This window comes from Gordionus sp. m RMFG-2023, chromosome 3 (genome assembly GCF_954871325.1).
Source record: "Gordionus sp. m RMFG-2023 chromosome 3, tfGorSpeb1-WG-v2, whole genome shotgun sequence".
In the NCBI taxonomy this organism is placed as follows: Eukaryota; Metazoa; Nematomorpha; class Gordioida; order Chordodea; family Parachordodidae; genus Gordionus; species Gordionus sp. m RMFG-2023.
The window spans coordinates 18,558,011-18,572,476 of record NC_088777.1 but is presented as its reverse complement, the minus strand read 5'-3'; the positions used below and the strand labels follow the sequence as shown (position 1 = coordinate 18,572,476).

At 25.4% G+C, this 14,466-nt stretch overlaps 1 protein-coding gene across 2 annotated transcripts in view; it reads right to left on the bottom strand.

Annotated features, from left to right (window-relative positions):
• LOC135925883 (lateral signaling target protein 2-like) overlaps positions 1-14,466 on the bottom strand; it is a 30,636-nt gene that overhangs the window by 7,061 nt on the left and 9,109 nt on the right. For both annotated transcript variants that reach the window (XM_065461439.1, XM_065461438.1), the window contains exons 2-4: positions 7,244-7,816; positions 6,166-6,318; positions 384-436 (exon numbers count right to left, since the gene is read on the bottom strand). In XM_065461439.1, coding sequence (XP_065317511.1) covers positions 384-436; positions 6,166-6,318; positions 7,244-7,816 — 779 coding nt within the window. The remainder of the gene's footprint in view (positions 1-383; positions 437-6,165; positions 6,319-7,243; positions 7,817-14,466) is intronic.

Genomic DNA, 14,466 nt, shown 5'->3' with positions numbered 1-14,466 from the left:
ATAATATAATTAATAATATAAAAATATAATTTAAAAGTAAAAAGCTTTTTTGACAAACTTTTCGTTTTCTCAACTAAAAAAGAAAAAGAATCAGCAAAACTAGAGTAACTCCTCTAGGAAAGTAATATAAAATAAAATATACACAAAAATTATATGAATTGGATAATACAAGCTTAAATATTAATAAAAGATCGGTCCGGACTGAGAAAGAATTAAAAACTCATCAGAACCGCGGTCCTCGAAAAAAAGACCAGTCTATCAATCGAGTTGTCCTTCACTAATAACAATTATAAATAGGTGCATATAAATTATAAATAAAAAAAAATAATATTGATTTTAAAACAGAAACTTTATAGTAAAAAGGAAAACTATATTTTTCTTACATGAATTCAAATTTCGCGAAGATTTTATCGAATATCAAAAGCGCGTTTTTAACCTAAAAGATTTATATGATATATCATTAAAGGTAATCTGAAATGGAAATTATTTTTATATGCTTCACTTCTTACTGAAAATAAAGATGATTCTTGGACGTATTAAAAGAAATTCAGGGGATTAAGCAAAAAATGAACATGGAAGTCCTGTGGGAGACTGAATATATAGACGGTAGTCGTGATTAGAGATCTGTATTGGGCGGGTTTTTGGACCAAAAGCCTGCCAGCCCAATGATTTTTAACTCGCCCGCCCAACCCGCCCATAGTTTTCAAAAAAAATATACCCGCCCGTTCCGCCCATTTGTCTAAAATTTTTTACCCGAACGCCCGCCCGCCCATTAGCTTAAAATTTTTACCCGCCCGCCCATTATTTATAAAAAATTTTAACCCAAGTCCACTTATAAAATTTAAAAATGGCCAAAATTTTTTAAGCACCTAATAAAAATATTTCAGCATTACACCTCTACTAAGCATAAAAAAGATATTCAATTTAAATTATGAACAATTTATTTGATTAAATAGATTATTTATGAAATAAATATAAATATAAAATTGATATTATATGTAATTATAATGCAAAAATAATAATGAATCGACATTTTCTGGATTCAAACACGTTCTTCTTTGTTCTAAAAACCTTCCAGCAATGCTAAATCCTCGTTCAGGCACTAGTTGCAGGAATTGCCAATATTTTTCTTGCTAATCGTGATAGCTTTGGCAAATCTCTTGTCATTTCCACCAAAGTAGGATATCCGTCTGAAGTATATCCACTTCCTCAAGTGGGATCCGGATGTCCCGTATACAATATATGTAAAACTCTTTTTTGAAGTAATTATGAAGATTAATCTACCATTCCAAAATAAAATACCGTGCAATTTTCGTATCATGCTATTCGGAATAGTAACAGAACAAAATACTATACAGTTTTATAAACCAGACCTCGAGTTAATATTAGAAACAGATGTATCTAACCTAGTATTTGGAGCTGTATACATGCAAAAATATGATATTGGTAACGAATTTCAAATAGCTTATACCTTAAGAATTTTACAAGACGCTAAAGAATTATTTTACAATAGACAAAGAAGCAAAAGAAATAATAAACGGCGTAGAAATATCTCATAACTTTTTGTGTGGACGAAAATTTAAAATTTGAACAGACCACAATTTTTCTTTAGTTTGTTTTTAACAAAAATTTTTTTCCTTAACCCGCCCGCCCATTGTTTAAATTTCTTAATTCGCCTACCCACCCGCCCGCCTATAGTTTCAAATAAACCGCCCGCCTGCCCATTTTCAAAAAAATTATTACCTGCCCAGCCGCCCGCTCACTTAGATGGGCGGGCTGACTGAAATCCCGCCCAATGCAGACCTCTAGTCGTGGTGAATGATATGAGGAAATAGGTATTGCCAAACGAGGGTAGGCCCAGAGTAGTGAAAGGGAATAATATTTTGAGGGAGCCATTACCCTAGCCAGTTAAACTTGAATTTTACATTTTAAACTAAACCATGCAAATGTATTATGTAGTCATAACTTTATTTAGATTAAATAATTCATAATCATAAAATAAATCGAATTTAACAAAAATATTTTAAATTACAGGGTTTCCCATTCAAAAAAGGAAAAGTCCCATCAAAAAAGGAGATGTTTTAATCATAAAAGGAAAAGGCCCGATCGAAAAAGGAAAAGGTTCAATCAAAAAAGGAAAAGGCTTGATCAAAAAAGAAAAAGTGCCAATCAAAAAGGAAAAGTGTCAAACAAAAAAGGAAACGGTTCAATCAAAAAAGGAAAATTCTTAAAAGGAAAAGTGTAAATCAAAAAAAGGGAAATTCCCATTCAAAAAAGGAAAATCGTAATTTTTTTAAAAAAAATTCTTAAATTTTTATTATTCCTTCTTATTTAATTTCTAACTTTTTGCGATTTCCTTACATTTTTAATTTTTATTTTTCTTACTATCTTTTCTCAATTTATTTTTCTTCTCACTTTTGATATTTCATCTTTGTTTTTTTAAAAAAAATTTATAAATTTTTCCTGTTATTTTTCTTCACTTCTTCTACTCCATTTTTTAATAATTTGCTCTCTTTTCATCCCATAACAATATTTTGACTTTTTACGATTTTTCTCCTTATATTGTAATCTTTCACATACATTTCTAACCTTTCAATCTCTCTAAGTCATTTTTAATTTTTGATAATTCTTTATTGTAATTATTTTTAATTTTCACTAAATTTTATTTCTCAATGGCAGACAATTTATTTATTAGAATTTTTTGCATATAAAATTATTTAATTACAATATGTAGTAAGAAACAAAAATTTGTATTAATCATTAATAATTTCTCCTCTTCAACATTTTGGAATTTAGAATTCCATATTTCTAAAATAATTCTTTGCATTCTCCTCAGATATTCCTCTCTCTTCATGCTCTATAAAACGAATTAATTACTTCTCGTTATTGGGATTTTGATTTCTGACATAAATCCTTCCATTGAAAAAACACATTTTCAATAAGATTAAGATAAGGACTGTGGTGGTAAATATTTTATTATATGTTCTCTTCTTTCTATATATTCCCTAATTGTATGGTTAAGATGAAATGGAACTTTATCCATTCATAAAAATCATATTCATCATGTTACCTTCTTCAAAATGATTTGATATTTCACCAGGGATCCAAACCGAACCTGAACCGTTAAACCGCTATTTTTATCAAACCTAAACCGCTAAAAAAATTCTAGCTGAACCTAAACCGCTAAAATGCCTCTGAACCGGTTCGAGCGAGCCTCGTGATTTTATGCTTATAAAATAATATGTAAGTTATTATTGGTAAATTAAAAAAATTTCAATTATATTCGAATTATTTTAAAGATTATCATCAATCACATTTGATTGATAAGTGTCGGTCATAATTTTTATAAATTTTAGTATATTGTCATTTTACAACATTTTTTAAATATTTTAAGCTTATAAATTATAATGCTTAGAGAAAAATTTAATCCAAAATATTATTATAAATGACACATCAAATCTGATATCATCATATTGGCAGAGTGTGGAAAGATGTTTTTCAACAATAAAATTTATACTTCTCCTTATAGATGTAATTTGGGTTAGACGAATTTTGAAAATATATTAATTGTGCGGCTTAATAAAAAAAAATTTAAGAAAAAAATTAAATATTGTTCATATAAAAATTAATCGTTGATATATATTTTTATATTTATAAATTAAATTAAATATTATTTTATAATGTACAATTAATAAAAATGAAGGTTTTATACATGTGTTTTTTAAATTAATGATGAAATAAAAAATATTTTCCCTATACATAATTCAAATGTAGGTTTGAATACAAAAGTGTTCAAACCGGTTTTTAGAGGTTCGAACCAAACCGATATTTTAATTTTTTACGAACCGAACTTGAACCGTTATTTTTATCTAAACCCGAACCGATATTCGTTTAGGTTTGAATCCCTGTATTTCAATGATAGTATAATTTATTGTTTGTCCCTTAAACATTTTTAATAGTCTTTTTATTTATTTCTGAATATCCATATAACCGCCTCAATGATATTGAAAACGCCCTCTCATCGATAAATATAAATTTTTCTTTCATATAGGCTACATCTACAGATTAGGTATTTTCTCTAACTGAACTTAGTAATACCTCTTTTAAAGCTATACCTAAATCCTGATAGTAACCTTGATACCGTATTTTTTGATATTTTCACATCATATCTTTCTTTAATCATTTTACATAATCTTTTTAAGGATAAAGTGCAATGCAAATATATAAAATTTTATATATATTCTTCCTGTTCTGATTTAATTTCTTGGAACATGTGAACATCCTTTGGGTAAACTATATTTTATTCAATATTTGAGATAGGAGTATTTAATATTTGTCACTGGTTTATAGCTTACTTTAAAAATGATGCTAAATTTTTGATACTATCCTTTTTAGCGTGTCAATTATCTGAGCTTTTGTTTATGTTAATGTTTTTTCCCCTTGTTTTTTATATCTACATATTTTATTTTATAAAACAAAAAAAAAATCTTTTAAAATATATACTAAACAAATGGAATGAATGACAAAAAAGACTAAAATATTAGATTATAACATTTACCACATTTTTAAATTTAATTATTCATATATCAAAGAATATAGTATTAAGGATAATTACAAAAAAATTATTAACTTGCTCAAAAGTATTGAATACTTCTTGCATAAATATTAAAATTTTAAAAATAAGAATTTAAATATGATTATATTTTATTATTTACATATCGTTTGGTATTATAGTTCAAGCTTATTTAATTTTAAAAAGGTACATTATAACCAAACGAATAATTTAATTTAATTTGATATGCAAAAAATTCTAATAAAAAAATTGTCTACCATTAAGAAATAAAAATTAAGTGAAAATTAAAAATAATTACAAAAAAGAATTAACAAAAATATGAAGAAAAAAAATTGAGAAAAGATCTGAAAAAAAGATTAAAAATGACTTTAAGAGATTGAAAAGGTTAGGAATGTATGTAAAAGATTACAATATAAGGAGAAAAAATCATAAAAAGTCAAAATATTGTTGTCAAATGTAAAAAGAGGAAAAAATTGTTAAAAAATGTCGAGTAGAAGAAGTGAAGAAAAATAACAGTAATAATTTATAAATTATTTTTAAAAAGACAAAAATGAATTATAAAAAATGAGAAGAAAAATAAATTGAATATAGAAAAATGAAATTAAATATGACTTAAAGGAATTGCAAAAAGTTAGAAATAAAATAAGAAAGAATAATAATAATAAATAAAAATTTCAGAAAAATTGACAAGGAAAAAAATTTATAATTTTTGTAAAAAATATTTGATTTTCCTTTTTTGTTCCTTTTGGGAATTTTCCTTATTTGATTGACACTTTTTCTTTTTTGAATGAACCTTTTCCTTTTTTGTTTGACACTTTTCCTTTTTGATTGGCACTTTTCCTTTTTTGATCAAGTATTTTCCATTTATGATTGACCCTTTTCCTATTTTTATCGGACCTTTTCCTTTTATGATTGAAACTTTTCTTTTTTTTGATTGGGACTTTTTTTTGAATGGGAAACCCTGTATTTTTTTTATTTAGATTGAAATTTTAATATTGAATAAGTAACATTAAGTAGGAACTGTCCGATATATCGGATCGACACCAATATTGATTATTTTCGAGAAAAATTGAATCGGCCTGATATCATTTAAAAACCAATCCGACATTTTTTTTTTAAATTGCGTGATAAATTTTATTTTATCCTTGGAACACCTATTTTCATAAAAAAATGAAAATTTTTTTGTTGATTTGTTATTAATATTTTTTATAGGAATGAGATTCAAATAAAAGCTTTGAATTTGATTTTATAATATAAAATAAATATTCATGAATCATAGTTCGATTATACATTGTTTGCAGTAAGATTGAGTTAATATTATCTGAAATAAATTCTAAAAAAAAATTATTTACTTTATTTGAACATAAACATCGACCTACTATAATTTAAAAGAAAACATTTTAGAATTAAAATAGAAAAACTAAGAAAAAATAATAAAAGAATATTCTGATTGATTTTATATTTAAAATGAAATCCAAAAGTTTATAATTAAAAAACCGGATCGGTTTTTAGATAATTATTCAATATCGAATTTAATTTGATAGTGATCGGTGAAAAATATTGAGAATCGGAGATCTCTAGCATTTAAGTACCGTTTCGGGATAATGCGAGGGGTCTATTAAGGCTTGTGTCTTCAGACATTTTCTGAGAAGTTGAATTGTTGTTATCAAACATTTTGACAAAGAAACAAGATGCTGAATATCTTCCAACCTTTGCAATCTAGCCAATGAGCCTAAGGCCAAGCACTTAAAAGATAAATAATACAAATATAAATATAAATAAATTCATCATTTAAGTATTTCAAAATCATGACTGTGGTCCAGTTTTGACAATCGGTTCAGGATAAATTCCTCAAATACTTATTTAAAAAATTTTCTCATTAATTATTTTATTTTTTACTTTCTTGCTTGGCTGGAGTCTTTCTAAATCCGAAAAATAGAAAAAAAATTTTTTTTAAAAATGATAGTTCACGTTAAAGGTATGCAAATGGCAAAATTTTCAGACAGGGTCTTATTGGAATTTAGATTCTGCCAGGTCCTGCCAAATTTGTATCCTACCCCGCCCGTTTTCATTTTTTTTTCTAAGGCTACCCAGCCCGGTTTTTAAAAATATATAACCCGAAATATATGTAATTAACACCAAAATAAACAACTATTTATAATATTAAAGAATGATTTGATTAAAAACATTACACTTTGGATTATGACTTCTATCAAATTTCATAATTCATCAATAATCTAGCGGAATAAATTTTTTTATCTAGCCCACCTAAATAAAAAATTTTTAGAAGTTACCCGGCCCGGCCCATGCTGAGCATTGCAGAACTCTAGTTCACGCTAAAAAAAATCGAAAATTTATAACAACAAAAAAATGATCACTTTATATATTTTTTAAAGTTCATTTGACAAAACATTTAAATATAATGGAAGCGGGATTCGAACCTACACCTAAAAATTGGTAACCATATTTATATTAATATCACCCCTACCCACATAATATAATTTCTTCATAAGTGTCAAAGTCAAATGTACGCAAATATCTTAAGGTAGGGTTATAGGTATGAGCAAATAACTTTTGGCATTAATTTATTTAAAATGTTTTTCCATCTCAGGAATACTAATTTAATCATAATGACTTTAGTGGAAAAATAAATATGTAATAAACTAATACCTCAGCTGCAAACCAAATAAATCCCGGATATAGAGTTGATCCTGCATTGAAATTAGGTGAAGTGGAGTTTGTGTTGATTGAGTCAATGGAGCTATATTCAAACGAACTTGTGCGATCATTTAAAATCGTATTATGATCATGAATAGGATCTTGCAACAAATTAGAGTTTGAATTAAAACTTTCTCCTTCGTATGTTAAATTTATAAGATTATCAAGGAATAGGTAGGGTCTCATATTCAATTCTTCAGGGTATTTAATTCTAAATAAACGACCGTCAAAATCGGGATTTGATATTAGACTTTGAGTGTTTAGTCGATCACTATCGTTTGATTTATTTTGTGGGCTTTGGTGTTTTTTGCAGGCATTGTCATTTACATTTGTATTTATAAAATTTTCCCTAACCATAGCTTCAATATGACCTAATATATCGCATTGCTTATGTCTCATCTCTCTAACTACTTTTGAACATCTATCTGGGTCTTTTTTACCAACAAAACTTCCTAACTCCTTCAAAATTTCTTCCATTTCTTGATCTGCCCAATAAAATTTAGCAAGAGGTCTGGTATCATTGGGCTACGATTTTTTTAAAAAAAAAACGTTATAAATGTATGTATCACAATATTTAATATTGTCTTATTTTTAAATGGATTATAACTAGTACGTAAAGTAACGTCGTTACTAATGGCGTTACCTTTTTTGAAGAAAAGGAAAGCCATTCGTTACCTTTTTCAGTTGCTAAACACTATTTTTAAAAGTAGCGCGCTTGCCTATAATGTAATTTATAAATAATTAAATATAGTTAGTTTTGATTATAAAAAAAATTATGTAAAAAGACGATAATTTATGTAATAAAAATAACTATTTAAGGTAATATTCATTTTTTATTTATTTAGTTGCATTTTAATAATAAAATCATCTCTATACTATCATCCCCAAGTCTAGAGCGACGATCAGAAAGTGTAAGTTTAGCCTTACTGAATAATGTCTCAACACTAGGACATTGGCATGCGCAATATTGCAATATTAACAAATTTAATTTGAATTTAATTGGTCTTTTTGGATGTAGTCACCCCTAAACTAAAATTATTAAGATTTTTTATCTCTTTTAAACTGTTAGCATGAACATTCTTATAAAATAAATATTATTAGGATTTAAAAATGACGATTACCTTTGTTTTTTGAGGTTATAGCTACTAGATTTATTTAAGGATAAATTTTGTTATATTTTAAACAAAAAAATTTGTAACCACCTTTTGTTTTTACATTAATTTGAAAATATTTTTCAAATTTTGAAGATGGGAAATGTGTATTATTGTTATCAAGAACATTTTCTTCCAGGGTACCTTCCATTTCATTAATATTAATTATATCGATTTGGATATCCATTTTAAATAACTTACACCAGATGATTTAAGTTTATAATGCAAATTGAATTTATAAATTAAAAATATAAATTTCAATCTCAAAATAAAATAATAAATCATATTAATTATGATATCATGTTTAAAATTTCATATTTTTAGTTACATTCATTATATTTTTACAAAAAGGAACGCGCTAAAAAAAGAAATAATTGGAAAAAAAGTAGCACGCTATCGCTACCAAAATTAACTCTGCCTTTTCCTAGAGACAAACAACGGTAACGCGTCTCTTTTTTTAGGTAAACGGTAACGCAAAACGTTACTTTAAATTACTTAAAAATATTGAAAAAAACATTTTTTAATTTTGTAAATAATTTAAGCTGAGTTTTTAAGTCAGATCAACCCAAATTCCTTCATTTTTATTTTAAATTTTCAGTCAATATTGTTAATCTAATTAAATCAATCAAGATATGTTAATTTATATTTTATATTATATTCTCTAATATTATAATTTAATTTATAAAGAATATTATGTCAATTGTACATATTTCTTTAGATGAAAATGATATAATCTGCCCTGGCCCCAATATGAAACATTTTTTATAACAATAAAAAATTAAGGGTACAAAGTCTTGGCTTTATAAAATTGTGTCCCAACTCAATTTCCTCAATTGTGGAATAAACATGGGCAGTCTCGAAAATGTGCAGCCATTTTTAAAGAAAAAAAAGGGAAGGTATCTGATTAAACTGGTTATAACAAGGTGGAACTATTTTTGTAACTCTATGAAATTAATAGTCTTATTCAAGGAGAATAACCAATTTAACGAATCTTGAAATCCGAAATGCAGATTTTCAGATAATGACAAGTCGTTCATATATATTTTGTATGGTTAGTGTTAATTAAAAAATATATGTATATAAATGTGATTTTATATGTTATGGATGCTAAGGCTCTTTCGATTTTAGAAAATTAGGGATATCTCACTCCCGCGATAACTATTTTATAATATTGAAACTTTAAAAAAATTGCTTTAAATAATTCCAAGTTTTGTAAGGCACTTATTAATGCAATCCTGTAGGACAGAGTACAATTTATTTTGATTATATTTATTTTCAATAGATTCAAACAGATCTATAAATATGAATATAAACTATCATCAATAATTCACCCGCTACTTAAATTAGATTAGCCCTGGATATAATAATAGGTCAACGAAGATAGAAATCTTAACTTATTTCCAGTTTGAGAAAATACTAGTGTTGTAATACGCATTCGTGAACGAAGATCGTTTTTTTTGAAAATTTGATGAACGGCGTTCCTTTTTTTTGACGAACGCTTTCGAATTTAACGTTCGTTCAATTTTAAAAACACTATATTTTTATTTATTTTAAAAATTTAAATTTTTTAAGAAAAAAGTCTTATATTTTTTTAATCAGCTGTTTTTAATTTTTCATTTTTCATATTTCAAGTTTTTAAGCTCCATTATTAAAGTTTTATATTGCTTATATTTTAATAATTTAATAGGTTAGCATAAACATGGATATTATAATTTTATCATCATCATATTCTGAAAATTCAATGGCCCATATATGAAAAATATTTTACTGCTAGTTCCTATTGAAGGAACTAATTCAATACTTATCAAATGTAAATGTGTCCCAAAAGTATTATATTTTCAAAATCTTCAAGTTCCAATTTAAAACAACATTTGATTGTAATATTAATTATTTTATATAATATATGTATAACTAAGTAGCCAGTTAATAATCTATTTTATTAATTATTCTAAGTGAAAATCATTATATTATATATATACATTAGAATTTATTTTTAATTTTTTGAATTCTAATTACTATTTTTTTTATTAAGGATTTTATATTTTAATTGTTTAACACAATTTGAAGTATAAATTTATATATTGTAATATAAAATTTTATTATTAAATTGCTATAAATGATAAATTTAATATTTTTATAAAAATATTTAAAATAAAATATAATGATTATTGAATAAAAAGAATCTGCAAATATTTTAATATAAATATTAAAATTGAAATGAATCCTTACAATAATTAATAAAATATTTAATGATTAGTTAATTATAATAATCAGGCATTTTAATATTAGTATTAGTTCATTTTAGCATAGATAAGGAAGAGAGACTGGTATTTTTAATGGGAGCTAATTTTGGTTGCCAATGTATTTAAAATATTAAGCTAAAAAAATATAGAAATTAAATTTAATACAAGTTTCCTGTAGAAAATAAGATATATACTGTGATATGTAAAATTTTAAACTTGAATATTAAAAAGCTGTATCTTTTGTCAAGAAGATGAACAAGATAAGATTATTTTCAAGATAAAGTATCTTAGATACAGATACTATTATCTTATTAAAAATGTCAAAAAGTGAGTACAAGATATACAAAAGGATCTTGTATCTTAGATATAAGTTTTAGTGGTACCACCCACTCTGATTTTAGATAAATTATTTTTTAAGTCATTTACTTTGCTATTACCAATCCGATAAAATATATCTGTAGCATAATTTATCAAAAAATTCCTTTATTTTTACAGAGTTCTCATGATACAATGGTATAAGAAATTATTGAACATTTAACAAATTATAGTAATAAAAATAATAAAAAATTAAGAAATTTAAACAACAAACCCTCTTAAATTAAAAAAAAAATGAATCAAACGTGATTCATTCACAAGTAGATGATGCAATTCTCAATTTCGTGATAGAAGAACTAGAGCCATTTAATATAGTTGAAAACCCTGCTTTTTTAAAAATGATAACCACTTTACAACCAAATAAAAAGGTTATGTCACGCCCAATCCTTGTAGCAAAAATATCTAAAGTTTATAATATCATGATAGATAAAATAATAACATGCTTAACCAAACAAACAATTCTTTGTATTACAGCAGATTCATGGTCATCATATCATCGCTATTTTTTTATAGAATTCTTTGAATCTATAAATTTGTTAAAATATATTTATTTATTTTAAATTTAATTTTGATATTTAAATTATATTTAGAAATCTGCATTATAAATCTAGTTTTCAAAATATTAGTTCATTTTTAGAAATGACTGTCCACTGGTTGGATGCAGTCACTTTAGAAAGAAAATCGGCATGTTTGGCTTGCCAACGGTTAACTAGCAAACATACATTTGATTATTTAGCAGAAACAATTTCAAACCTTCTCAAGAAATTTTAAATACAGGTAACATTATGTGTCAACGATAATGCAAGAAATTTCTTACGCCTTTAAGTATAAATAAATTGTCTATATTTTAATTTTTGTTAATTTTTAAAAATATTATAGATTATTTTAAAATATCTAAAGATGAATTTGTATCATTATCATTAAATGAGGTATTTGAAAATCAAAATAGAGAGGAAAACTTTATTTATCTGCCCAAACATCACTTTTTTGCTTGCCACAATCTTAATTTAGTGGCAAGTGTTGATGCTGAAAAACATTAGAAAATTTATATTTTAAAAACATATTAAAAAGTGCATTTGATAAGTGAAAAAATTTATGGAATAAACAAAATCAATCTAAATCATTTGATGCTGATTTAAAGAATAATTTATCAAGGTTGTTTATAAGGCCTATCAATGGCGTATCCAGGATTTTCTTATAGAGGGGGAAAGGGTCTTATGTTTTAGCTATTCTATTAAATTATTCATAATTTAATAATAATTATATTTCTATTTTTAACTTTTATTTACTAATTCGTGCTTATTACAAGCCTATTTTTTATTATTTCAAGTTAAGTATATTATATTTAATAAAGTTTTTTTAAATGTAATGGTTTTTTTAAATGTAAAGTTGAAATAAAGTGTAATGTCTTTATATAAAATTTGCTTTAAAAACTGGCCTTAGCTTAAATTCTCATACAATATAAGTAGAATATAATTTTTTTTTATTGAAAATGTGGATATTTAACAGAGCTACCCCATTTAGCCGAGATTCAGTACTTCGTAAATATGTTTTCAACCTTTTCAAGTTGGAAAAAGATTCGTACATGTTGTAATAGGCAAACATGCATGAATATAAAACAAATTCAAAATATTAGGAAATTGAGCCAAGGTTTCTTTACACCAATTGAGCGCATCAATAGCATGCTCAGGTAAAATAGCTAAACGTAGTAAATATTTATACCACAATTCGAATTCACTGATTAAATTTATTTTAGTATCAATCTCATAGGAATAAAATTTTGCTAAATATTTAATTTTATCAATAGTGGCATTAGAAAACGAAGAAGGATCTTTGGGTTATAAAACTTGAAGATTGCTAAAGACTTGTTTTTTATCTAAAAACCGTACTTTTATTTGCGATAAAAAAGTATCTAAGAATTGGATGAAAATGGATATTTTATAATATTCCTCAGTTGAGCCAATATTTATTTTCATCTCAATAATGGCCTAGGTGATAGACGAGGTTTAACTAGTGTTATATCATAAATTTAGCCTTCGATTCAACGTCTAGATAAATACTATGAAAATATTTATCTACATTCATTCTTATTGTATCTACCTGTTCATGTATATTTTCCGCCAAATAAATAACCTGAACCAAATCTAAATTTGGTTTTTGTAAATTTCTACAAAGTAGTGAACTAAAAATAATTTATTGATGTAACTAGCAGCAACTCTGATTGATCAATTGAATTCAATAATGATATAGCTTCTGATGACACTTAACCATGCTTAGCCTTATTTAAATTTTGTATTTTTATTTCTTCTGTTCTACAAAATGGAAGTAAAAATAAAAAATATTTAAAAAATTATAGATATATATTAATAATTAAAATATTATTAAAAATACTTATTAATTCTAACTCACTACTAATATTGAATTTAATATAATAATAAAATAAATTATCATTTGATTTCAATCTCTTTGACTAAATATTTTTCCATTTTATTAATATTTTTGAATAATATGTTGGAAAATTGATATTCAAATATTTGTAAAATTTTTATTAGCTTAAAATGATATTTATGAAAATAGTCAAAGCCTGAGGCCTATTGTTACAAGATGGAATTCATATTATAATTCTTTGAAATTGATAGACTCATTAGTAAAAGAAAATTCTAATTTGTTTGATAAAATATTTGACATGGGAGGATTACCAGGCTTTCAACCAATGATAAATATTTTTTGGAATAATACTGCACCGTAAGTCTCAGGCGCATACACAGCGGAGGGGGCAGGGGAACAAATCCCCCCCCCAAAGCCAAAAAATGCAATTGCCGGACATATTTTTCAAAAAATTTATATTTGTTAATATTTATTCCTATCTCATATTAAATATATATTTCATTACATTTATTTATCACATTCATCCAGAGTTGTTAACGATCCTTTTAAAAAGTAGCTAGCTCCCGCTCCCGTTCCTACCTTCTCAAAAGGAGCTAGCTCCCACTACCGCTACTATATTTTTAAAAGAAGCTAGCTCCCGCTCCAAGTATAGGAGCGCCACTCCATAACCGCACCTTTGATTTAGAAAGTACGAGAAACAAAATAATATTTTTTATCAAAAGGTTTAATTTATATTAAATGATCTATCAAAATATTTATAATCATTTATTAGCCTTTAAAAGTAATAAATTTTCTAAATTAGAATCTAAAAAACATCCATGCTTCTCCCCTATGACCTGTTTTGCAAGGGTATGACTAAATACTGAATTGCTAAAATAAATTGCTAAAATGAATTGCTAAAAAGCAATTAATCATAATCAATCAAAATTTTATTATGTATATTTTATTTAATGAAAATTTTTAAAACTTTTTTTAAAATATACTTAAATTATTTTTTTATTAAATGAAGGATACAGAT